Source organism: Mobula birostris, chromosome 7, assembly GCF_030028105.1.
Source record: "Mobula birostris isolate sMobBir1 chromosome 7, sMobBir1.hap1, whole genome shotgun sequence".
NCBI lineage: Eukaryota > Metazoa > Chordata > Chondrichthyes > Myliobatiformes > Myliobatidae > Mobula > Mobula birostris.
The window spans coordinates 28,916,004-28,943,072 of record NC_092376.1 but is presented as its reverse complement, the minus strand read 5'-3'; the positions used below and the strand labels follow the sequence as shown (position 1 = coordinate 28,943,072).

At 44.3% G+C, this 27,069-nt stretch overlaps 1 protein-coding gene across 1 annotated transcript in view; it reads left to right on the top strand.

The window, feature by feature from the left end:
* Nucleotides 1-10,359: 10,359 nt before the first annotated feature.
* Nucleotides 10,360-27,069, top strand: part of LOC140200078 (rho guanine nucleotide exchange factor 17-like) — a 472,416-nt gene continuing 455,706 nt past the window's right edge. Inside the window, exon 1 of the mRNA XM_072262817.1 lies at nt 10,360-14,645. Within this exon, the coding sequence (XP_072118918.1) occupies nt 10,842-14,645 (3,804 nt within the window). The 5' untranslated portion in view covers nt 10,360-10,841. The remainder of the gene's footprint in view (nt 14,646-27,069) is intronic.

The following is a 27,069-nucleotide window of genomic DNA, read 5'->3' as shown; positions in this document are numbered from 1 at the left end:
TTATTGGGTATGCCCATAAGAAAATGAATCTCGGGGTTGTATATGGTGATAAATATGTACTTAGATAATAAATCTATATTGAACCTTGGAGTATTAATTCAGATGAGTCATGGTATAAAATAATAGTTCGAAAAGGTGGGGTTGGTCTCTGAGGTCTGGGAGACTGACTGTTGTGCAGCAATGCATATACCATTTGAATCCCTCAAAGATTTTTCTGTTGAGAACTTACAGCACAGTACAGATACTTTGCCCCAAGATGTTGTGCTGAGATTTCAACCTCCTACCCTCCTACATAGCCCTCCAAATTTCTGTCTACATCACTTTAGTTATGAACTGTTGAGAGCAGGAAATTTTCCAGGTTTCATTCATGTCCTGCTGATTTGTTTGTTTTCAACTGATTCTTCCATTTCAAAGGAGGATCAAAAATCATGGTAGTCCAACAAAAGCCTTAAAAGTTGCACAAAAGTGGATTAAGTCAAGTTCCCATTTGGCCTTAGCCAGCAACTGCTGTCTTTTTGAAATGAAGTTCGAAAAATGAGTGGCCTGTAATTTCTTCAAGAACCAGTTAACAAGATTTGTGCAAAAAAAAAGTGTAATTTTTCATTCATGGGGATTTTCCCTAATCTTTCCTGAATATTTAATTTTGTAATGCCCACTGTTTCCAAATACTTCTCCGAGGATCATCACCATGTCACGATGGAGAGGCCTGTGTGTTCCTGAGAGTGATAGTATCTGGAGTTTAGGCATCTGGCTCTTAGCTTCTGTTGGGGTCATCCATGGCAAGGGAGAGGTTCATATGAAGAACGATCCACCCAAGCCCTCAGCGGTGGAGCTGGTGGAAGATGATGACAATCACAATGGTAGTGAAGGCGAAGGAAGAGGGCAGCAGTGAAGGGTCACCAGTCACCTTGATTCCATGGCCACTAGGCTCTGACCTGATCTGTCAAGGACTGCAAGGTGGCTGCCCGTGCATCAGCCACCCAACATTACACAAGGTCATGCACAGGCATTCTCCATAGGGGAACCCACCCGAACATCCAGGAAGGAGAACACCATACTTGTTTTGAGTGATTGCACTACTTCTATACTAGGCTTGAAGAGTCAGAGTTGTACAGCACAGAAATGGAGCCTTTGGCTTGTTCAGGCTAACTTTTTAGACCTCATATTTGACCAAATCAAGAACAGTCCAGATACACAGCTACTCATTTAGCTGTGCTTGAATGAGTAGTGTGCATAGCCTCTGGAGAATATTGAGCAAAGCTGAATGCTTTGAAGTTAGCGTATTTTGCTAAATGTCTCCTAGATAGGCTTAAATTGTATCATCAATTGGGTTGATTCCAATTTACCTTTCTCCCAAGAATCGTTTTGTGATTCTAAGTGATTTTTTTTCAAGGTAAGAAGTTCTTAATCATCTCGATGACAACTCCCATGCCTTGGTTCCTGGTGCAGAAAGTCTATGATCCACAGTGTGGGAATTGTGCCTTGGCAGAGCTGCTGATCTTTTGAGCTTTGCAACCTTAATGATTTACCAATAGTGATTTCCCTGATCATTGTTTTGAATCCTGTTCATTAAGAAGGTTGTATTAAGACAAGACATTATGTTTTAATATAGTCTCTTATAAAATGCACATTATTAACCTTTCATTGTAACCCAGGGAGCTAATAATTGTAATAATTCATTTCACTGGTAGCAGATATTTAGCAGATATGCAGACAAGAATATGCATTAATTAAGTGACACAGAGGAAAAGTGAACATTTTAACTACTGTTAAAACCTTCGCATTCCAATGCAGAATGAAATATGTGCAATTGTTATTGAACCTGTGGCTTCATCAAAGGATTCAAAGTATGTAAGCAGTATACAACCCTGACTTCCATCTTCCCCATAGACAGCCATGAAACAAAGAACCATGGAACCCGTTCAAAGAATAAAAAACATCAACCCCCCCACCCCACGTGCAAAATAAAAAATCACACAGATAGCTACAAAACCCCCCTAAAAATACAAGATATACAACACAAAATCATATTTCAGTTCAGCTCAGTGTTCATTATCTGCAGGCTGCCCTGATTTGAAAATCGCCCAAGGATAGCCAGGAAAAAAAGGAAGTGACCAGGAAATAGAACATGAATTAGTGTGCAATCTACAAACTGTGTCGATTAAACCTTGCTCCAGCATCATCCTCCAACAGCATCGAGGAAGAGAAGGAGTGATCATTGAATGGAAGGACCTTCCCTCAGGATCAGCGAGCAAGCAAGAGAGAGACAACGTCCTAGAGCAGCAGGGAGCAGGAGGCTGGTAGATGGCGCTGAACACTCACTACCCTCCACACTTGCCTTGAAGATTTCAATCTTCCTCAGCACTTTAATCAGCAAGAGATGGAGTTGATTATGGGCTTGTGGCACTGCAGCAAAGTACCTCTAGTGGTGCTATCTAATTATGCAAAAGCTAAGGGAGCTGCAACATATGAGGGGTGATTGACGTTCATGGCTTAAGATAGGCGTCAATTTTCGAAAACCTAGCACATTTATTTTTCAACATAGTTCCCTCCTACATGTACACACCTAGTCCAGCGGTCGTGGAGCATACGGATCCCTTCTTTGTAGAAGTCGGTGTGTTGGACCTCTAGAAAGTGGTCTACAGCAGGGGTGATTGATAAGTTTGTGGCCTAAGGTAGAAGGAGATCAGCTATTAACTTCAAACTTTCTGCATAATCATTCAAAGAGTTGAACTGCATGTACATGTAACGAGAGCTGTATAACTCATCTCCTTCTACCTTAGGCCACGAACTTATCAATCAACCCTGCTGTGGACCACTTTCTGGAGGTCCAAGATGACGACTTCTACAAAGAAGGGATCTGTATGCTCCACGACTGCTGGACTAACTGCGTAAATGTAGGAGGGGACTATGTCGAAAAATAAATGTGCTAGGTTTTCTAAAATTGACTCATTCTACCTTAGGCCACAAACTTATCAATCATCCCTCGTATTTATCTCCAGGTTAAATGAAACATTCATTTCTGAGAGAGCTGCATAAGGCAATTACTGACAGGCCGTTGCCTCCTGCTGAAGAACCTAGAATTAAGATTACAAAACCTGGATAATGGATCATCCATTTCAGACATAGAAATGTTCTTCAGCCAGATGCTTGTGAATCATAGATACAAGAAATTCTGCAGATGCTGGAAGTCTTGAGCATCACACACAAAAAAAGCTGGAGGAACACAGTATGTCAGGAAACATCTATGGAGGGAGAAAAACAGTTGACACTCCTGGCTGAGACCCTTCTTCAGGACACAAAGGAAGGGGGCAGTGCCCAGTATACGAAGATGAAGATCCATAATTTCTTGAAAGTGCTGTCACAGGTAGATAGGGTTGTAAAGAAAGTTTTTGGCACATTGGCCTTTGATAATCAAAGTACTGAGTTCTGGGGTTGGGATATTATGTTGAAGCTGTATAAGAGATTGGTGAGGCCTAATTTGGAGTATTGCATAACACACACAAAACGCTGGAGGAACTCAGCAGGCCAGGCAGCATCTATGGAAAAGAGGAGTATTGTGTGCAGTTTTTGTCAATTACCTACAGGAAAGATGTCAATGAGATTGAAAAAGTGCAGAGAAATTTTACAAGGATATTGCCAGGGCACGAGGACCTAAGTTATAGGGAAAGTTTGAATTGGTTAGATCTTTATTTCCTAAAGCGTAGGAGAATGAGGGGAGATTTTGATAGAAATATACAAAATTATGAGGGGCATGGATAGGGTAAATGCAAGCAGGCTTTTTTTCACGTGTTGGGCGAGATTATAAATAGAGGTCATGGGTTAAGGGTGAAAGGAGAAATCTTTAAGGGGAACATGAGGGGGAACCTCTTCACTCAGAATGTGGTAAGAGTGTGGAATGAGCCGCCAGCGGACATGGGTTCGATTTCAACATTTAAGGAAATTTGGATAGGTAAATGGATGGGAAGGGTATGGAGGACTATGGTGCAGATAATGGGACTAGGCAGAGTAATAGTTTGGCATGGACTAGATGGGCCAGAGGTGGTGGAGGGGTATGAAATAAGATCCTACGGGGCAATAAATGGAAGAGGTAAAGGGCTGAAGAAATATTCTAATATGAAAGAACAGTGGACCATGAAATAAAGGAGAAGGGGAACCAGGGAGAGGTGACAGGAAGGTAAGGACAAGAAAAGGAGTGAGAGGGTAACCAGAATGTGAAATGGAAATTGACAGACAGGAGCCTCTGCTCCCGCACCAGCAGGCACAGGAAGAGCTTCTTCCCTGAGGCTGTGACCCTGCTGAACCTCACATCACAGCGCTAAGCACTATTGCACCCATATTGTACTGTCTCAGTACTTTTATATTTGTGTGCTGTAGCACTTACTTTGTAAATGACACTATTCTTTGCATTTCTGGTCAGATGCTAACTGCATTTCATTGGTTTTGTATCTCTACTCAGCACAATGACAATAAAGTTGGATCTAATCTAATTGCTAGAAGTCAGAGATTTCCCGCATTTTGTGCATGGTGCATGTGAATCATTAGAATTCTCCACATTGTGAGGCTATAGATATTATGATTGAGTGCATTCAAGATTGAGTTCACCAGGTTTGGGGCACTGAGGAAAAAGGAAAGACAAGACTGTATAAAATACCTCTCTCTCAAAGAGAACCTCCTAAATTCCTCTAAAGATGATGGAGTGCTCGTAACCCCAGGTGTAATGTAAATATTGTAGGCAATTTGAATTTAGTGATGTGATAACAATCGAACCTTTTTGTTTAATTTCAAAAGTGAGAAGTTTCTAGGATATCTGAAAGCAGTTTGTATACCTTCAGGACAAAATGGGCTGGAGTGTTCTGCCAGGACCTACTGAATGGATTGACTTTAAATGTATTATTTGGTCACATTTAAACAAATGGACCACAGGAATTAATAAGAAGCTGCAGACTAATTTGTATTTAATCTAAAATTGTAAAAATATGCTTCAAATAACAGTAATTGATAAAAGTAATTATTGATTACTTTGCAGGATGTTGGCAATTACCCCCTTAATTTAAAGGCAATCTAATAAAGTGATTATTACTTCACACTACCGGCAATGTGCTGATCAGCTAATAACTTGTCAGTGAAGTTAGTTGAGGGATAACTGATGACCAACATTGGAGTTAATTCTCTGCTTCTCTAGGAGAGGCATGGGATCTTTCATGCCTATGTGCTACCTAGCCCTGGTTGCTGCTGCTCAGGGTAAAACTGGACAGGCAGAAGCCTGGAGCTACTTGCGAAGCCATCTCCACTGTAGGTGAACAACCGTCCACCAGCTCGGCGGCAGCCAATGGTGAATCACTGTGTTAAAGTGAGAGGACCGTCAAAGGAATACAGGATATGACAAATTATAGCGGACCAATTGTACGTTTCTTTTGAATGGATGGGTAAAAGATACTTAGAATATAGCACAGTAACAGGCCCTTTGGCCCACAACGTTGTGTCAAACCAAATAAGTTGGTAATCAAATGGCCAACTAAGCTAATCCCTTATTGCCTATACAATGGACATTGCCTATACAATGTCCATATGTCTGAATTTTCCTCACATTCATGTGCCTATCTAAACGTCTCTTAACAGTCCCTGATGATTCTGCCTCTACCATCATCCCAGACAGTGCATTCCAGGTACTCACAACTCTCTGTGTGAAAAAACTTGCCTTGAACAACTCCTTTAAAATTATGCCCTCTCACTGTAAATGCATGCCCTCTGGTATTAGACATTTCAAACCTGGGAAAAAGATACTGACTTTTACTCTATCTTGTTGATATGCGTTTGATTCTAGCTTTGTGTGGAAAGGAAGACTGAAATGATCAGTAACAAAAGGGTGGCAGAATTTGCACACTACCGCCCATGGGGATTCGGGCTTTGTTTTATTCATTTGGTGTTACTGAGGGATTAACATTTATGGTGAATGCTCAACTGCTTCTAAGCACCCCAGTTCAATCTCTAACAATCCCATATTCAGGCTTGACCTTTGTCCCATCTGGAATCAGATGGGAATCCTGCTTCACAGTACGTGTATTTCCCATGAATCATGAACATTTGTCCCTGTACTTGTCTCCTTTCCCTTCAGAGTTGAATGAGACCTGTTTCTCCATTCCCTTTGGGTTCAATGAGATCTGTTTCTCCATTCCCTTTGGGTTGAATGGGATCTATTTCTCCTTTCCCTTCAGAATTGAATGGGTCCTGTTTCTCCATTCTCTTTGGGTTTAATGAGATCTGTTTCTCCATTCCCTTTGGGTGGAATGTGACCTGTTACCCCTTTCCCTTCAGAGTTGAATGAGATCTGTTTCTCCATTCCCTTTGGGTTGAATGGGATCTGTTTCTCCATTCCGATTGAGTTGAATGAGGCTGCACCGGGTTGTAGGCTCAGCCAGCTGCATCACGGGCACACAATCAAGGACATCTTCAGGAGGTCCTGAAGAAGGTGGCGCGCACATGTCATCACCTCAGAGGACCTGTCCTGATCCATTATATAAATGTAATTTCAAAGAAAGCATAACAGCAGCTCTACTTCCTCAGGAGCCTGTGGAGTTTTGGCATGTCATCGAAAACCTTGGCACTTTCTATGGATGTGTGGTGGAAAGCGTGCTGATTGGTTTCATTACAGCCTGGTATAGGAACACTAATGCCTTTGAGCGGAAATCCTACAAAAGGTAGTGGATTCAGCCTAGTACATCATGGGTAAAACCCTCCCAACCGCTGAGCACATCGACATGAAACATTGCTGTAGAAAAACAGCATCTATCATCAAAGAGCACCCAGGCCATGCTCTTTTCTTGCTGCTGCCATCAGGTAGAAGATACAAGAGCCTCAGGACTCGCATCACCAGGTTCAAGAACAGTTACTACCCCTCAACCATCAGGCCCTTGAACAAAAAGGGGAGAACTACAGTCATCCCACTTCTGGTGTTCCCACTTTAAGGACTCTTTATCTTGTTATGTCATGCTAGTCATTTATCGCTATTTATTTAAATTTGTATTTGCATAGTTTGTTGTCCATTGAGCCTGTTTACAGTTACTGTTCTATAGATTTGCTAAGTATGCCTGCAGAAAAAGAATATGTGGTGACATGTATGCACTCATATCATAAATTTTACTTTGTACTTTGTAAGGACCCTCACCACTTAGAATATACCCGTTTCCCATTACTACCATCAGAGATGAGGACGAGGAGTCTACAGACCTATATTCAACATTTTAGGGAATTCTTCTTTCCCTCTGTATGAGATTGCTGAATCATTCATCAACACTACCTCACTATTTTGCTTTATTTTCCACTATTTATTTCTTATATATTCTTATTGTAAGTTATAGTGATTGTTTATGCCTTATAGTGTACAGCTACCGCAAAATAACAAAATTTGACAACACACTTCAGTGATAGTAAACCTGATTCTGATTCTGGGTATTTCTAGCATGTTCTGTTTTATTTCAGGTACTTTGCAGCTTGCTTTTGATATGTTCATTTCAGCTACAATGCTTTGGGCTGAGTGTTGGTAATTGGAATTACTATGGATAGCTGCTTGATAGCAAGCTGAATCTGAATGTTCTCCTTCAGTCCTGTACAGCTCTGACCACAAGCAAAAAAAAAATCTGCAGATGCTAGAAATCTGAAAAAAAACCTGGCGAAACCTCAGCAGGCCAGTCAGTGTCTGCACAGAACTAAAACTGTAGTTCTGATGCCGACTGGAAATTCTACTCATCTGACATTGTCTGAATTTGAATGCACCCAATCAGCAAATGAGATGCTCTTCCTTAAACTTGCCCTTTTGCACCAAAGCTCAGTGGTAAGGACTAAAGGAAAACAGATGAGAAATTGGAGTGTGATGGAGAATTAAAATGACAGTCCATTGTGTAGTTGATAGAATCTACGTGGACCAGCAAGATCTTTGATAAGGTCCCACATGGTCGACTGGTCCAAAAGTTTAGAGCACATGCCATCCAGATCGAGTTGGCAGATTGGATACAAAATTGCCTTGGTATTGGACAGAATGGTGATGGTGGGGTGTTGTTTCTGTGACTGAAAGCAAGGGCTGGAGGTGTACCACAGGAATTGATGCTGCTTGTTACATAAATGAACAATTTGGATGTGGATGTATGAGCAGTGATAAACGTTTGCAGATGACCCAATAATTAGTAGTACTCTTGATAATCGTAGGCTACAGGATGGTAATGATCATTTGGTAGGAAGGGCAAAGCATTGGCAGATTAGTTTAATCCTGTTGTGTGAGGGAGGAATGGGGGGGGGTAACAACAGAATGGTAAGGCCCAAATAAATGTTGAGGAAGAGAGACTTCAGTGTACAGGTCCAAGAATCCTGAAAGGAAGCAACATTGGTAAAGTGAGAAATAAGGCAAGCAGGATGATCACTTGAAGGGTCAAACAATGCTGCAGCTGGTAGAGTCAGTTCCTCTTCATAACTAAAATTCTTCCTGATGAATCTTCTCTGTATCCTCTCAAGTGCAGACACGTCCTTCCAATAGTGCACAGAACACATTTTTTCGGCGGAGACCCACCTAATGTTTTCTGAAGTTGCACATGGAGTGCTGGGGGGACATCCCCAGGGCCACAGAGAACGTGCAGACTCCACACAGAGAGTGCCATAGGTCAGGTTTGAATCAATGGGACTGTGAGGCAGCGGCCCTAATAGCCCTATTGCCACTCACCACTTCAAGTACTCATGAACTAGAGATGCCCAGGATTTGGTGGGGATGTTTTGTTTTTTTTTCCAAGGGTTTGATCACAACCTCAGAATTGGAGAGTCTTGATCTGAAACATCGGCCGCTTAATTCCGCCACAGATCCTGCCTGATTTGCTGGGTTCCTTCAGCTTTGCTTCTTTTCGCTCCAGATTACAGCAGTTGCAGTCTCTTGTGCCTTCCTAGTCACCTAGTTGTGAGAACTTTCGGCTCACTCTCGTCTGCAGATAGAAAATAAAAACCTGGGAAAGGTCAGTCCATTGACCACGTCTACAAGGAGCACTGCCACGAGAAAGCAGCGTCCGTCATCGAGGACCCCCACCACTCAGGCCATGCTCTCTTCTCGCTGCTGCCATCGGGAAGAAGGTACGGGAGTTTTAGGTCCCACGTCGCCAGGTTGAGGAACAGTGCTTACTCTTCAACATCAGGCTCCTGAACCAGCATAGGTAACTCCACGCACCTCACCACCGCTGACTGTAAGAAGTTTGTATGTGCACCCCGTGACCACGTGGGTTTCCTCTGGGTGCTTCAGTTTCCTCCCACAGTCCAAAGCTGTACCAGTTGGGAGGTTAATTGGTCATTGTAATTGTAAGCGTTAAATCTGGGCAGCACGACTCAAAGGGCCAGAAGTGCCTATTCCATGCTGGGTCTCAGTAAACAAAACATAAATAAATAAACACTGAGCTGATTCCACAAGCTACAGAGTCACTTTCAAGGACTCTACAACTCATATTTTCATTATTTATCGCCCAGAAGGCGGCAATGGCAAACCACTTCAGTAGAAAAATTTGCCAAGAACAACGATGGTCATGGAAGACAATAATTGCCCACGTCATACGACATGGCACATAACAATCAAGCAATTTATTTATTTATTTTTACTTGGTTTTTTTATTTGCATAGTTTGAATTCTTTTGCACATTGGTTGTTTTTCAGTCTTTGTGTGTAGTTTTTCATTATATTGTATTTCTTTGTTCTACTGTGAATGCCTGCAACAAACTGGACCTCAAGGTCGCACACGATGACATATACGTACTTTGATAATAAATATACTCTGTATTTGATAGTTTGTACACAGAATGAAGGGCGAATATTTGAGATCTAAATGCAATACACAGAGAAGATAAAATCAGTCTATTTTTGCAATTACGTCTCAGAGTCCACGTGGGGGCGATAAAGCCTTCCTTTTAAATGGAGCGCCAATTTCACCGATTATTACTGGAGCGTGTCACCTTACAATAATTTATGTTATAAACAAAAAACACGTTTTGAGAAGTTTAGGGTGAAAGCCGGTGAGAAAAAAAAGGTAGCAAGTGTTGTACAGCCTGATTAATCGCAGGAACCGTGTAAAGATGGGTGGGGGTGGGGGCGGGGGCTCCGGTGAATTGTCTCAAACACAAAGAAAGGTAAGTAGGCAAGGAATCGGCCCCGCCTTTCAACGCAGAAATCCCGTTAACGTGCATAAAGATGCTCTTAAAACAATAGCTAAAAGCAACAGAAACACATTTTACGATGCAAGAGCTACCTCAAAATAAATTTAAGAAATCTTAACCCACCCCTCCACCAATTTTTTACCCAGAGGCCGTCCCAGTTGTCTTTCTCCGCCCCCTTTACTACACTTTATTTGCATGGGTTGTTTTTTGGGGGGAAAAAAAAGACAAAAGTCACGCAAAAGTGGGCAACAGATTGTGGGAGAAACCAAACAAAATGCCAATGGGCACGGAGAAAAACGCCTGCAGCTAGGGAGATAAAAAATGCTGTTGGCTTCGTTGGTTGTGTCTGGAGCGACTAGTCGGTTTCGAAAAGTTAAGTCACAGCGCGAAAAAGTTGGAGAGGAAATTTCCTTTTTTTGGCAAAACTTTCTCCTGCAGTGCATGGATGAGATCAAGAATCGAGCAAAGTGTCGGAAAGGTCAACGCTTGTTCCTTGCTCGCTTGGATTGTTCTTTTATGCGTTAGTTCAGTGAGTATTTATTAACTTGGGAATTTGGAAGACGGGGGGGGGGCAAAAGAAATAGATCAACGATGTATTGGGTGGGTTACAAAACGCGACCTCTGGAACAGTGGATGTGAAAGGAGAAAATATTTTAAAAAACGATGGCGGAAAAAGATCAAGGGAGAAAAGTGACTGTTTATAGAAGTATTTCACTGAAATATCTGAGCGAGTGGAGACCCAAAATCCCGGCTGATGAGAATCAGCAGGAGTCGAAACTTTTATCCAGTGTTGCCCAGCCCCCCATATTCGAGGCTGCTGGAGCCGGCAGTCAACAAAGTGTGCTCAGGTCTACCGGCAAACTGCGGTCAGTTTGCAAACTGGTTTCTGCCAATGTTTCCAGCCCGGAGGTGAAAAAAAGCCATTCGATCTCCCCGTCCATCCGCCAGCTCTCGGAGCTCTTCGACCCCGTGGAGAGCAGCCCGGCTGCCGGAGTGCCGAAAGCCCGGTTTCACGATAAGACTGCCGAAGGGGAGTCCCTGGCTCCGGGCAAAGGCAGTCAAGAGGAGGAAGCGGGGCTCGAACCGGTACCCGCGGCCTGCGGCGGGGAAGGAGATGGGACGTCTGGGGTGAAGGTACACGAGGTGCCCCCGCAGGGCAGAGCTGCCCAACCGAATTCTGGACAGGTTACCAGCTGGCCCAGCGTCGCCGAGATGCTCAAACTCTTTGGAGAGAGGAGATCACCACGACCGAGTTCAGACGCCCCTGACTTCAGTAGCTCTTGCCCATGGGAGGTAGCCCTGGACCAAAGCGAAGCGGCTGGCCGGGGAGCTCCCTTTCCCGAGACCGAAAGTGCCCAGGCCAGCTGGGGTGAGAGCACCAGCGCTCTACCGCCACCGCCACCCCCTCGGACTTTCTTTCCACCAGCTCCAGTGTTGCCTTCGTGTTCCTCTGGTGTGCATAAACAAGAGGCAAGTCAGCGATCAGATAGCGCGCATTCCAGGCATAACTGCTCCAAACCACAGGCCGTCCTCGCCGCTGCTGCTCCGGGCTCAGAGGCGAGCTCCAGCGACGAGAGGGAACGCAGCAGAGAGGCGGCGCCGTACGCCTCCCACACCAGCTGCCGAGCCGGCAAGCTCTCCCGACCCCGGGACGGGTCTTCCGGCAGCGACGAGGATCACCAGCCCGTGGTCCACAGAGACGTCAAGAGGAGGTCGTTGAGGAAGAAGAAAGCCAGCGTGCAGGTAGGCGGCAAAGATGATGAGTCTGACAGCGATGCTCCCCTCTGCGTGTCCCCGTCGAGGCGGGAAGGTCAGCTGGGGCACTTCGCCTGCAAAAGCGATGAAGGTTTGAAGCCACTGCCCGGCGGAGAATTGGGCTCGGCACCGTGTGGCTTGGCAGCTCTTCCACGTGAGAGAAAACATTGTATCTCAACAGCTTGCCAGACAAGCAAAGTTGAACAGAGCCATAAAAGGTCCGTTGGACCGCTTGGAGATAGTGGAACGCCCATCACTGTAAATCAGCCTCACAGCAGCACCTCAGGGTCACCCATACCAATGGTCTCCAGAGTTGCAAAAGTCAACATCCAGTCATTCCTGCCGAGCCCAGGCAGCTCCCGGAGCAGCAGTAGGTACTCCAGCACTGAAACTTTAAAGGAGGAAGATCACTACTCAGCATTAAACAGGAACTTCCAAGGGGGTATGAGCATGCACCGGTCACCAGTCTTTGGCCACAGTGATGAGACAGTAAAGCATTTCAAACCACCAGTGCGTTCTCGACCCAAACTGCCCTTTGGGATTGTCAAGGTAATGAATGAGACTTCCGCAGGGAGAGTGAGCCCGCAGTATGAATGTAGCACTGACAGATCTAAGCACAGAAAGTCTATGTCAAACCCTGATATAGCATCGGAAACACTGACTCTGTTTAGTTTTCTCAAATCGGACTTTTCAGCTCTCAGGATGAGGAGAAAGGAAAAGGAAGACTATCCCAGTGACGGGGTTAATCGCGGCCGCACTGGAGGCACTCAGTGCCAAAGCACAAACCGGCTGCGTGAGCTTGCCTCGGTGGGGAGGGGAAGGGGCTCCCTGAGCCAGCAGACGGTGGGTGCGCGCCCCACCCTCAAAGACCTCACCGCGACTCTCCGCCGTGCCAAGTCTTTCACGTACTCCGACAAGCCGGCTCCCCGCAGGCTGGCGCCTCACAGCGCCATGAAACCCAGTAATTCGGAAGTCATGCTTGCGAACATAGGGTGCTGCGATTCTGCCTCCGAGGGCGAGGGCCCGGACAGCGTTGGAGGGAGAAGTGAGGGCGTGCGGCCCGTTGACATGCAGGTTCAGTACATCCAGGAGGCTGGGCAACTCTTCGAGGAGATCAACATGATGTGGTCCCAGAAGGAACCCCTCGATGATTTTGGCCAGAAGGAGGTGGAGTGTCGTGAGCGCGAGGAGGAAGTTGGGCTGTTTCCAAAGGGCCCCCAGGTTCTGTCGGCTTCAGCGGTCGAAGAGCTAAAGAGCACGCAGCGAGGAGGGTCCGAGGAGAACCTGTCGGGTGGGAAATCGGCCGATGACTTGTCGGGCCCTGAGTCGAGTATGACCGACGAGGGAATCGTTACCGAGCCTGAAAATGGATCCAGCAGCACTTTGTACAAGGACATTTCTAGTCACGTGTTGGAACGCAAGCCAGCCAGTGGCACGAGCATGGAGGATGATACGGAGCTGCTTGCCAGCAAAGGGTCTGCTCCCGCAATGGCCGCAGTGAGGACCGGCTACGAGAGTGTTGCAATCGGAGGAGACGTGGTGTACAATAAAACTGCCACCCCTGTGACATTGGATCCCCCTTCGACTCCCAGTTCCGTTCGACGCAGAAGGAAATATCCTCCTGGTGGCAACAATGGATCGGATTCCAGCAATGGGAGCAACGGAGAGTCCAGCGGTGACACGTACAGGTCCTTCAGTGACCCGATGCCACACAGGAAATGTCCAGAGGAGAGTGAACATTTCTCTGTTGACAGCAACCTGCTGGGTTCGCTGAACTCTGTGAAAGGGAGCATCCTGGAGTGCTCAACCACCGCCTTATCAGAATGCACCGGGAGCGCAGCCAGCGACTTGTCGGTGTGCAGTGACGGCCTGAAGGACTACAACACCGTCATCCAGCGCATAGTCAGGGAGCCAGGAACCATGGACAATCTGATCGACGAGAAAGGTAACGGGAAGCTGGTGAAGAAGAAGTCACTCAGTGACCCAAGTCGGAGGGGAGAGTTGTCCACGCCAGGCTTCAAGGGTCCAAGTGAGCCTATAACCGAGATGGAGCAGGCGATACCCACGTCCAGCAGCGAACCAATCCTTTCTGAGCAGCGAGACGAGGTGGGGGACCTGGAGGAGTTCTCCAAACAGGTTAGGAAGTCCCGCTCGCAATCTGAGCGCACGTTGCCTTTGCAGGTGATTGAGGAGCAGGATAAAGCTAACCTGCAGAGCTTTAGCCTGCACCCAAAGCTCACCGAAGTTCTCTCGCCGAGGTCAATGAGGCGGAGCTCCAAGAAGCGTAACAACAGGGTGACGCAACAGGAAGGTAGAAAGTATGAGATACCTGGTGAGATGGACCAATCCCCACCAGCCAAGACAAGGCCATTGTCCAAGCATGTAAGGCACACAAGTGAACCAGCCAGTTTCGTTCCCATATCGTCCAAAGTTGTTGCACCTGAAACACATTTGTCATGTAGCCAACCAGTTCACGTTGCTACCCCAGAACCCACAAGACAATCGAGGAAGCAGCTTCCACTTGCACAGACTCCGTCCTTTGAAGATGTCACCAAGCAGTACACTTTGAAGGGGGAACCACCCGTTGTATCTCCTGTGGATTTGCCCGTCATGGCTTCTGGTATGCCAACCAGCTCTGAAAACCGTGTACCCTCTCTATCGAAACCAAATGGAGAACTGGCACCAAACACAAACAAGGCCAAGCCTCAAGTGGTGAGTGAATTGGACTCCAGATTATTTTGCATTGATTAAGCTCTCTTTGTGCATCATTTTGGTCTGAAAGTTCTGTTAAGTGCTCCAGAATGTAATTTAGTTTTGGTTTATAACCATGAGTTTCTGTTTGAACTTCCTGCCATGTTTAATCACGCAGAAAGAAAGACTAAACCTTAACCTCTAGGAATGCCTTTGAATGCAAATCTACAGCACTCTTTGGAATTGGGAAGTCTGTTCCCATCAGCCTGAAGGGAAAACTGATGTTTAGTTCACTAAGGCCCATTGTAGTTGAAGTCAGATTTCTTTTTCTCCATGTAAGAATTCAGCCAACATTCGAGAGCTGTCTGGGTTCCAAAATTAGTTCTGAACAAGAGAGCTTGTTCAGCAGTATATCTTTCCTTTAAAATCTAATGTAGCTTTCACTTGGGAAGAAATTGAATTCTGGCTGCAAGAGTACAAGAGTCTACTCTGACTTGTCACATCTGCAATGAGCAAAGACAATTGGATTAAGTTCTTCACTCCATTTGTAGTAACTGGGCAGGACATTATCAATGCAATGCTTGGGTCTTGCTGTAACCTGTTGACTTCCTTCTGAACCTGCACTGTTCAGGGATGGATAAAGCCCAAAGTAAATTTATTATCAAAGTATGTATATACTCTGGGATTCATTTTCTTACAGGCATTTCACACAAATATACGATAGAATCAATGAAAAATTAGAAGTAAAGACTGACAAGCTACCAATGTGCAAATATATTTTAAAAAAACAAGTCTGTAAATAATATTGAGAACTTGAGTTGTAGAGTCCTTATATGTGCATGAATCAATTCAGAGTTGAAGTGAGTGAAGTTATCCATGCTGGTTCAGGAGCCTGAAGGTCGAAGGATTAGAACTGTCCCTGAACCTGGTGGTGTGGGACCTAAGGCTTCTGTACCTCCTTTCCAATGGCAGTAGTAAGAAGAGGGCCTGGCTTGGATGGTCAGAGTCCTTGATAATGGATTCTGTTTTTCTTGTGGCAGTGTTCCTTGAAGATGTGCTTGATGTGGATAGATAGAGAACAGAATTTCTGTTGTATTTCATTCTGCCTGTAAAGGCTTGCAGGAAAATGAATTGCAAGGTAGAATATGGTAACATATACATACTTTAACCATAAATTTACTTTGACCTTTGAACATGAAGTTACAAGTGAACAAGGATGAGTGATTTATGGAAAAGTAAAACATTGACATTTGGACTGTTAGCATGTGTTGAAAGGGCAATTGGTGCTCTTCAGATTGGTATCTTTTAAGACCAGCTGGAATGAAGATGTTGAAAGTATGAAAGAACAGGAATCTTGTGTTAGGTATTTGCCATGCATTTCTGACATGGACGTACAAACATTTTGGAAAAAAACAGCTTTGGTTGTGGACAGGAGTTGTCCCCGAGGCAACTCCTCTTTCCCTTCCTGCTCACCCTCTGTCATTAATCATGCTGAGGACAGGCAATATGAATACAAGTAGCTACCTGTTTTAAGTTCCTTCAGAAGCAGTCAGATTTTAATATCTTCACCCCCCCCCCCCCCAGTTGTACATTAGCGTGCCATGGTAGTGCAGCAGTTAGCTGTAACAGCTCGGGGCATTTGGAGTTCAATTCTGGCACCGTCTGTAAGGAGTTTGTACGTGCTTTCCATGACCATGTGGGTTTTCTCTGGGCTCTCTCATTTTCTCACACAGTCCAAAGACTAAAGTAGGAAAATTGCTCACTGTTAAGTTGTCCTGTGATTAGGCTAGTGTTAAATGGGTGGGCTGCCGGGCAGTGGACTGGAAAGTCCTGGTGGCACTGTATCTCTAAATAAATGCAATTTGCCCCTAGCTTTCTGGGAGGGAAGGTGTTTGTTATGTGAGGAAGGCTGCCTAGTGGAGAGACTTAGTTTCAGTGTACTGCATCTTGATCAGAGGGATATATTTTGAGAGGAAGATAGACAAGTGTTGGGAAATGTAAATGGCAGTGAAGTCTTTCCACCCATCCTCCTTCACACCATCACAGTCACTGCTGCCAAGGACAGCCGCAGGGGAATTGAAGATAAAAACTGGCAACTACTGCAAATCCAAAACATGAGCACAGTAAATGCTGGAAGTATAAAGTGTGAAGGGAAAAATGCAAGGATCAGGGATCAACTTTATATGCCACATGTATTTATATGGACAATGGACTGGGACTCTTTTTGGCCCAATTAAGCAGCTGCCCCAATTAGCTGAAGTTTCATGGAAATAGTTAAAAAGGTATAAAAATAACAAATTGAGTAACAAATTATATATTTAAATGAATTGCAGAACAAATTAGAACACTACCAACAGTACTATAAAACTGTACTAGCTCCTTTAAGCAATCAATGGATCAGTTCACAGCACAGTGAAGGACGTTTTTGTGTAGCGCAGCTCCCTCTTGAACAGATTTTCTCCAGGTGTATCTTTTATGTGCAATGTCTTGCCGGTTGTTTAGATGTAATGTTGAATTCCTTCAGGCTGATTTTGTTGTTATCTTTGAAGTGTTTCTTTTACCCACTAGGGGCTCACTGACCTTCAACTGGGAGTGAAGGATTTCTTTGGGGAGATGTGAGTTAGGCATCCAGATGACCTGACCTGTGCATTGGAGTTGGTATTGCTTTATCATAAGACCGTAAGATATAAGAGCAGAATTAGTTCATTTGGCTCGTCGAGTCTATTCTGCCATTTCATAGTGGCTGATCGAGTTTTCCTCTCCGCTCCAATCTCTTGCTTTCTTCCTGTATCTCTTCATACCCTGACTGAACAAAAATCTATCAACCTCTGCCTTAAATATACATAAAGACAGCCTCCACAGCTGCCTGTGGCAAAGAATTCCACAGATTCACTGCTCTCTAGCTAAAGAAATTCCTGCTCTTCTCCATTCTGAAAGAATGTCCCTCTATTGAGGCAGTGTCCTCTGGTCTTGGACTCTCCTACCATAGGAAGCATCCTCTCCACATCCACTCTATCAAGGCCTTTCACCATTCAATAGGTTTCAATGTGGTCACCCCTCACTTTTCTGAATTCAACTGAATACAGGTCTAGAGTCATCAAACACTCTTCATGTGACGAGCCATTCAATCCTGGAATCATTTTAATGAACTTCCTTTGAACCCTATGGAATCCTGGTTGAGATACCGTGCAGATTGGTCTCCTGCAGTACACTGGTGTCACTGTATTGTCATTCCAGCTGATCCTTAAGGATTTTTTTGTAAGGATCTTTGGTGGTGTTATTCCATGGCTTTCAGCTGTTTACTGTAGGTGGTTCATGAATCAGCTCCCTGTAGGATTGACTACTGCTCTATAGACCAAAAGTTTTGTTTGGGCCTGTAGTACATACCATAGTAGCTAATGCAGTCAGATTTATCTAGTTCTAACATAATTGGGGAATGAATGAACCCAGTTTGGATTATGTACTCCCTCTATGCTTCATGTCTGTAAATATTAAATATAGTGCTTATTTGGGAGGTAATGTTCTGTATTATGTTTGCATGTAGCACTTGAGAAACATAGAAAACTTACAGCACAATACAGGCCCTTCGGCCCACGAAGCTGTGACTAACATGTCCTGACCTTAGGAATTACCCAGGCTTACCCATAGCCCTCTATTTTTCTGAGCTCCATGTACCTGTCCAGGAGTCTCTTTTAAAAGACCCTATCGTATCCACCTCCACCACCGTTGCCGGCAGCTCATTCCACGCACTCACCACTCTCTGCGTAAGAAAACTCCTCTGTACCTACTTCTAAGCACCTTAAAACTGTGCCCTCTCGTGTTAGCCATTTCAGCCCAGGGAAAAAGCCTCTGACTATCCACACAATCAATGCCACTCGTCATCTTATACAGCTCTATCAGGTCACCTTAGGGAAAGAAACTTTGCATTTTTCACTAAGGTGATAACTGTGGAAACAGAAAAACAATCCTGCAAGGCTACTTGAGTGCTCATTACATAGGTACATATAAAAACAGGTATGGGTAATTTAGCTCCTAGTGGCAGCTCAACCATTCTATAGAGACTGGTATTTTACGTAAGTTGCACTTTCCTGTGCTAACCCAATATCTCTTGATTCTCTTGTTATTCCAAGTCCATCAGCCTGTGTATTGACTATTCAGCCTCCATAGCCGTTTGGACGGCCTGCACTACAAGTTAATCAGCTGACTGCTGTTATGCTGGTGTCTGTCAGTAACACATCGACAGATTGCTGGAATCCGTTATTAATGGCTAAGTAACTGGACACTACAAGAAATTTGATCTCTTTAGAGAATGTCAGCAAAGATTTGTAAACAGTAGATCATAGTTAACAAACCTAATTGAGGTTTATGAGGAAATTGTAGACATGAATACATGGATATTTCTTATAGGGCAGAGGTATTTGACATGATTCTATTTAAAAATCTGTTAGCTAAGATAAGTTCATTAAATTGAAAGCACATATTTTTCCTAGTTAAGTGAGGGTGGTAGTTAGTTGTAATGATTGTGTACTTGAGTTGGAAGGAAGCAATCAATGGTGTCTGCATGAGGGCCTTGACTAATGATTATATTAGTAACACAGTGAAGAGATACACACACAGTGGCCACTTTATTAGGTACACTGCACACTTGTTTGTTAATGCCAATCAGCCAATCATGTGGCAGCAACTCAATGTATAAAAGCCTGCAGACATGGTCAAGAGGTTCAGTTGTTGTTCCGACCAAATGTCAGAATGGGGAGGTAATGTGATCTAAGTGACTCTGAGTGTGGAATGATCGTTGGTGCCAGATGGGGTGGTTTGAGTATCTCAGAAACTATTGATCTCCTGCAATTTTCATACATGACAGTCTCTAGAGCAGGGGTTCCCAACCTTTGTTTTTAATGCCATGGAACCTTACCATTAACAGAGGGGTCTGTGAACCCTTGGTCTAGAGGTTACATAGAATGGTGTGAGAAGCAGTGAGCGACAGTTCTGTGGGCAAAACAGTGGTGTGCAGAAGAGCATCTCTGAATGCATGACACGTCGAGCTTTGAAGTGGATGGGCTACAACAGATGACCATGAACATACACTCAGTGGCCATTTTATTAGGTACAGGAGGTACTTCATAAAGCAGCCACTGTGTGTATAGATATTTCTATAATAAATTTACTTTGAATTTACTTTACTTTGAAATGCACTGTCACTTGGCTCAACATCCACACAAATGCTTTTCCCCTCTTAGCGTCAGGTCTAGCAAAGTGCTATAAGGAAATTCAGTGTTTAAAAATAAAAGCTAAACAGCTTCCACTTTGTGACACTTTGAGTTATAGCACAGCCAAACATATCACACTGTGAGATCCATTCTACTCAGTCTATATGGGCTGTCTCTATGCATGGAGAGCATTAGAATATTGATGTGAAAGATTCCATTCACCAAAAAGGCAAGAACAATTTTTGCCATTCACAGTGCAAGCTCACTCATCTCATGAATTGATGTCACTTTCTCCGTTAAATCCACCCAAAAGTCTCTTTCATGCTTTTATAGTCCCGGCAATGGGTAAACACCAAAGACCCAAAAATAATATCCTGCTGACATATGACCTGGCATCAAGGTAAGTATGCCATTAACAAAATATTTTTATGACCCAGTAATCATTGATGGCTGTTCTATTTATACCACAGCAGAAATTCATGCAGATTGGAGGAGTCATGTTGCCATGGAGAAATACAAACCAACAAACGAGATGGAGCACATAGGGAGAGCTTTTGTTTGTGAATTCTGTCTCGGAACACTTGTGCTAAAGCATGTTAGACATTAGCACTAAGGAGACATCTAGTATTAGCTCTGAGCACTTCCAGGTTAGATTAAGGAAAATCTCCCACTGTTCAGTCCAGTGCTATTCCTTAATTCTTCCCCCTTTCCTCCTGCTTACATCCATGATTTACGGAATAATAACGGGAAGCTTAAGGTTGACCCTTGGAAGTTTAACCTGACAAATGAATGCAGCCTAGGGATTTTTAAAAAATGCTTAATGGGCAAAGCTATAATCCTGATTCCAAGGTCCAACTCCATATTGTGAAAATTGAGGTCGTCACCTGCGTTGCCCATCACAAACTCCCTTCTGTAACCATCAAGTTCACCCCTTACTCTGGCATCTGTCTAAAAGTAATATTTGGCCAGCCATTTTCTCTGATAGACTGCAGATGCTGAAATCTGGAGCAGTTATCCCCTGAAGGAACTCAGCAGGTCAAGCAGCATCTGTGGGAGGCAAGGAACAGTTGTAGTTTCATGTGGGAACTCTGCATCAGGTCTCTCCATATGATCACGAATGAAAAGTCATCAAGTGGATGTTTTAACTCTGATGCTGTCCAATGCAATTCCAACATCTGCACACTGCCCCTCATTAATACAGTTCATTTGGGTCGCCATGGTAGCGTAGTGGTAAACACGACACTGTTAAAGTTCAGGGTGTTGGAGCTTGGAGTTCAGCTCTGGCGCTGTTTGTTAGGAGTTTGTACGTTCTTTCTGTGGCCTTGTGGATTTCCTCCGGGTGCTCTGGTTTCCTCCCACAATCCAAAGACGTACCAGTTAGTAGGTTAATTGTTCATTGTAAATTGTCCTGTTATTAGGCTAAGGTTAAGCAGATGGGATGCTGGGCAGTGCGGCTTTATTGGGCCGGAAGGGCCTTTTCTACGCTGTATCTCAAAATAAAAATAAATAACTAACATTGTCCGCCTCCTCCTCAGCCGCAGCTCATCTGCTGCTGAAACTCGTGTCTGTGCCCTTGTTCCTTCACTTTTCCATTGCACTCGTTTCCCTCATCTTGATCTCCATAGAATCACAGGTTATCCTTACACCAGCTGCTCATATCACAGCTTGCACCATGTCCTGACCAATGGTCCTGGCCACTTGAGGCCTCTGTTGATCAGGGTCCATGGATGTTGCTTCCTCGCTGCCTAGATACACAGGCCAGTGCTATCATGTTTGCTGTTGTGTGCTGGGGCAGCAGGCTGAGGGTAGCAGACACCAACAGAATCAACAAACTCATTTGTAAGGCCAGTGATGTTGTAGGGATGGAACTGGACTCTCTGACGGTGGTGTCTGAAAAGAGGATGCTGTCTAAGTTGCATGCCATCTTGGACAATGTCTCCCATCCACTACATAATGTACTGATTGGGCACAGGAGTACATTCAGCCAGAGACTCATTCCTCCGAGATTCAACACTGAGCGTCATAGGAAGTCATTCCTGCCTGTGGCCATCAAACTTTACAACTCCTCCCTTGGAGGGTCAGACACCCTGAGCCAATAGGCTAGTCCTGGACTTATTTCCATCTGGCATTATTCACATATTATTATTTAATTACTTATGGTTTTATATTGCTATATGTATACACTATTCTTGGTGCAACTGTAACGAAACTCAATTTCCCTCGGGGTCAATAAAGTATGTCTGTCTGTCTGTCAGGGCAGTACAATATGGAGAGCAAGCTGTTGTCCATGTAGCAAGCTCCCCCTTCTCCACACATCTGAACCCAAAGGAATGGCTGAGACTGGTACAGCTTGGCAGCAGCTACTTCACAGGAGTTGCCGGTCAGCGCTGAACTCAATGTAAAACTGCCTCAGGGACTCCAGCTCCAGATTCGTCCCTTGGGATTTACTCCCGAAGCCTTCTCCATGAGTGGGCATAGCCGCAAGGCAGTGGAGGCTTGAGATCAGAGTTTGCCACTTTCTAGAGGAGTTGCCAGCCACGGCTGGTGAGCCGATCTGCCTGAAGCAACTGGTTTTTAAGGTGCCAGTAACCCGCTTTTGCCCCTTCTCCTGTCAGTGGAAACAGTTCTGGTGGCTTGGTAGCTAAGCCACATGTGAAGGCCAGCAGATGCACTTGTTTGTCAGAGGCCATTTGAGACGCATGCTCTTGGGAGCATTTAATAGGTCATAGGAGCTTGTCCCCATCACAACAACCTTGAGGAACCCCATACTTGCTCAGTTGCACCAATTCCTGCTGAAGCAATGTCTTGATCTTAGCATTTTCTTCCTTAATTCCAATCCTTCTATGGTTACATTCCTCCCTATCTAGCAATCCCTTCTACCACTATAATTATCCATGATAAATGCAGTACTTTGATATTAACCAAGACACGCTTGGAAACCGAAGAACCACACTACAAGGGGTCAGGCCCTGCCATTAAAATCAAGGCCAACTTCAAACAGGTGCTCAGCAACCCTTTGCATGGTGAAGCTCACAACACCTACTAACGTCAAATCAGTTTTGAAATCAGTGCTTGAAAATCTTTCACCTACTCTGGCTCAAGTCTCCAGTCTGCTTTTTGAATGCCTGTCTGACATCTCCAATCCACATCGCCCCCCCCACCCGAAACTGACTCCTGGGTATGATTCCAGCCCAAAACAGTATGGCAGTCAATAAACCTGACCCAAATCTGACATGTGCAATCAGATACTTGTGAGGCCAGACTAGGTATCTGCACTCCCTAATTCATTTTCAAAGGTTGCTGGACAAATTACATTATATGCTTAAAAGCAAATTTACAATCCATGAGGTAAAAACGAGAGCAGTAATATGGTTGGGAAGTTGACCGAAAATAGAGTATTGATGATTGTATGTCTTCCAAAATGGAGCAAGGTATTGAATAGGTTTAAAAATGCTGGTCAACATTTAACAAGACGCCACTGAGAGTTCCTGCTTCCTTCCTAGTGTGATGCAAGTTATAAATCTCAGTACACTTCTCTGCTATTTCAACTAAGTCATTGCCATACATGGTGGAAGAACTAGGGCTTTGGTGTAGAACTCATAAGAAATATCAAATGCAATATTTCACCACTGTACTCTGCCCTAATCTATGTCTCTCTTAGGTTAACAATAGAGAGCCTCCTGTACATCGGTACGACCTGACGTAGATTGGGAGGCCACTTTGTCGAGCACTGACGCACTTTGTCCACAGAAAAATTTGGATCTCCCAGTGGCCACCCATTTTAATTCCACTTCCCATTCCCATTCCAATATGTCAGTCCATGGCATCTTCTACTGTTGCGATGAGGCCACACTCAGGTTGGAGGAACAAAGCCCTGTATTCCGTCTGGGTAGCCTCCAACCTGGTGGCATGAACATCGATTTCTCAAACTTCCATAATGACCCCCCAGCGCCCCCTTCCCATCTTCACCATTCCCCATTCCCATTTCCGTTTCTCTCCTTACCTACCCATCACCTCCCTCTGTTGCTCCTCCCGCTTCCCTTTCTTCCATGGCCTTCTGTCCTCTCCTATCAGATTCTCCCCTCTCCAGGCCTTTATCTCTTTCTCCTATCAACTTCTCAACTCTTTACTTCACCCTCCCCCTCCCGGCTTCAGCTATCACCCATCACCCTGTATTTCTTCTTCCCCTCCCCACCTTCTTACTCTGACTTCTCATCTTTTTTTTCCAGTCCTAATGAAGGGTCTCGGCCCAAAATATCAACTGTTTACTCTTTCCCAAAGGTGCTGCCTGGCCTGCTGAGTTCCTCCAGCATTTTGTTTGTGTAACAAGCTTCCAATCCATTTCATCAGCTTATCACATATTCCCAGTGCTCTTATTTTTTTAGCTAATAATTTATTTTTCTGTGGGCACACTCGGCAAATCTGTAGAACAGTAACTATAACAGTGTCAATGAAAGATCAACCAGAGTGCAGGAGACGAGAAACTGTACAAAATCAGATATAAATAAATGGCAATAAATAACAAGAACATGAGGGAATGAGATAAGGAATCATTAAAGTGAGGTAATTGGCTTTGGGAACATCCCAGTGATGGAGCAAGTAGGTGTAGTTATCCTTTTTTATTCAAGAGCCTGGTGGTTGAGGGGTAGTAACTTCTCGAACTTGGTGTGCTGAGTCCTGAGGCTCTTATACTTTCTACCTGATGGTAGCATGGCTTGGGTGGTGGGGGTCTCTGATGATGGATGCTGCTTTCCTAGGGCAGCGTTTCCTGCAGGTGTAATCAATGGTTGATGATCATTTTTCTAAAACTCCCAGAAGAACAATCACACATGGCCCAATGGACTCCAGCAGCAGAAGACCACGAGCATACACTCAGTAGCCACTTTATTAGGTACAGGAAGATCCTAATAAAGTGGCCATTGAGTGTATATGTCTAAAAGCTTTTGCTATTACCTTTGAGATTTAAAAAGAAACTACAGATTCTCATCACTTTGAAGCTTTTATTTTAAATCCTGATTTCTAGATTTTTACTTTTACTGAAAATACTTCTGGACGATCTTTCTTCTTGTTTAATGTTTTCTGTATCAGAACGAAAAAGAAGCATTCAATGTTTGTACCAGATCAAGGGTCCCTCAGCTCTGCCCAGCATGATGGAAGTTGGGGGACTTGGTTGCAAACCATGCAGTCTGGAGAACTAGTGGGGTCATTGTATTAGTAACACACACAGAGAGCTGGAGGAACTCAGCAGAGCAGGCAGCATCTGTGGGAGGAGTAAAGAGCCAGCATTTCCAGCCAAGACCCTTCACGAGTCCTGATGAAGGACCACGGCTCGAAACTTTTGCTCTTTATTATTCTTCATAGACGTGCTTGACCTGCAGAGTTCCTCCAGCATTTTGTGTTAACTTTGGATTTCCAGCATCTGCAGAATCTCTTGTGTTTAGGGTCAATACCTTGGTCTTTTGATAGTTAGCTGTGGCTGTGCATTCTTTTGTGCTAACTGCTTGAAGCGGGGGGGGGGGGGAGGGGTTCATGAGATCTCAGACAGAAGAAATATAGTTAAAAAAAAATTCACAAAATTAATGGCAAGTTAAACATTTCAGGATGACAACAGCAGTTCTGTATCAGATCCAAGAATAACAAGCTCAAAATGTTCCATTTCTCGGTGTATGAGGTACAGTATATGCTTCATGTTTATGATAAATTATCATCCTGTCATTTTTGACATGTGGAAGGAAAGGACGAGAGAGAGGGAGGAGGAGTGGCTGGTTTAAAATGGGTATATTAATTAAAAGCTAATAATTCCATCTAATTCAAAAAGGATAAAAGAATTGAAAATGTAGATAAAGTGTCATGGTAATAGCTGCAGAAAATTGAGCCAATAGAAATTTAATATTTTCTTTGTCAATTTTGACATGAAAATTGTTCTAAAGACTATGTTGTAAATAATCAGTCATCAGCAAAAGGACTTGCGGTGGAGTTACTGGCAAAGAGTCAAGAAGTACACTTGCAAATTATGAATGGAAGTCTCCATGTTGGGTCAGTATTCATCTCAAATACAATCTGCAGTTCTGCTGATGGAGCACATCAATGCAGAGTCTCAGAGGAGTTGGAGAGTATGGCCGTAATTATCAACTTTAATCATTTGGATCAGTTAAAAGGATTTTATAATAGGTCAACAGCAACTTGCATATGGTGCCTAAAATGTAGGAAAGAAGGGAACGCCTTTTGGAGAGGTGCATCAGACACTAACCCACTGACCAAAATGTTAATTCAGCTGATGAATGGCCTGGACAATGTTTTGGGTCCTAAGGAGCCACCCAAAGGTATAGAGTGGTGGGTGGAGACTGTTGTTGGATGGGAAATTAATTTAAGTGCTTGGACTGCTCAAGGTGTACCTGCCATTGGTGGAGAGATGAGCAGCTAGGACATCATTATGAGGGCAGTGGGAGAGAGGGGGGAGTTTCACAGGCATCATGAATGATAGAAGGTAGGGTCAGAGCTGTACTCCCCAAAACAGACCCATCAGCCCAGCTGGTCCTTGCCAACCAAGACTCACGTCTAAGAAAACTATTTTGCCCAGATTTGACCCATATCCCTCTAAGCTTTTCCTGTCCAAGTGTCTTTAAAATGTCCACTCTCAGTCCACAATGGAGGCTCATATCAGAATCAGGTTTATCATCACTCACGTACGTCATGATTTTTTTTCGCAGCAGCAGTACAGCACAATACATGAAATTCCTATAGTACTGTGCAAAAGTTTTTGGCACTCTAGCAATATATATGTGCCTAAGACTTTTGCACAGTACTGTACCTACCTCAACCACTTCTCTGACAGCTCACTTCATGTTCTGACAACTCTGTGGGTATAAAAGTTGCTCTGCAGATTCCGATGACGCTAGCCCTCTCACCTTAAACGTACGCCCTCTAGTTCTAGTTCCCAACCCTGGGTAAAAAATTGTGCACATCCACCTCTCTTGAACCCCAGATGTAGTTTTGTACACCTCTAATAAGATCACCCCTCTTTCTCAAAACAAGAGATGCTGGAAATCTGAGCAACACACACAAAATGCGGAGGAACTCTGCAGGCCAGGCAGCATCTCTGGAAAAAAGTACAGTCAGTGTTTCGGTCTGAAGCCCTTTGGCAGGACTGGGTGGAGTTTTGGGCTGAAATGTCGACTGTGCTTTGTTCCGTAGATGCTGCCTGGCCTGCCAAGCATTCTGTGTGTGTCACCCGT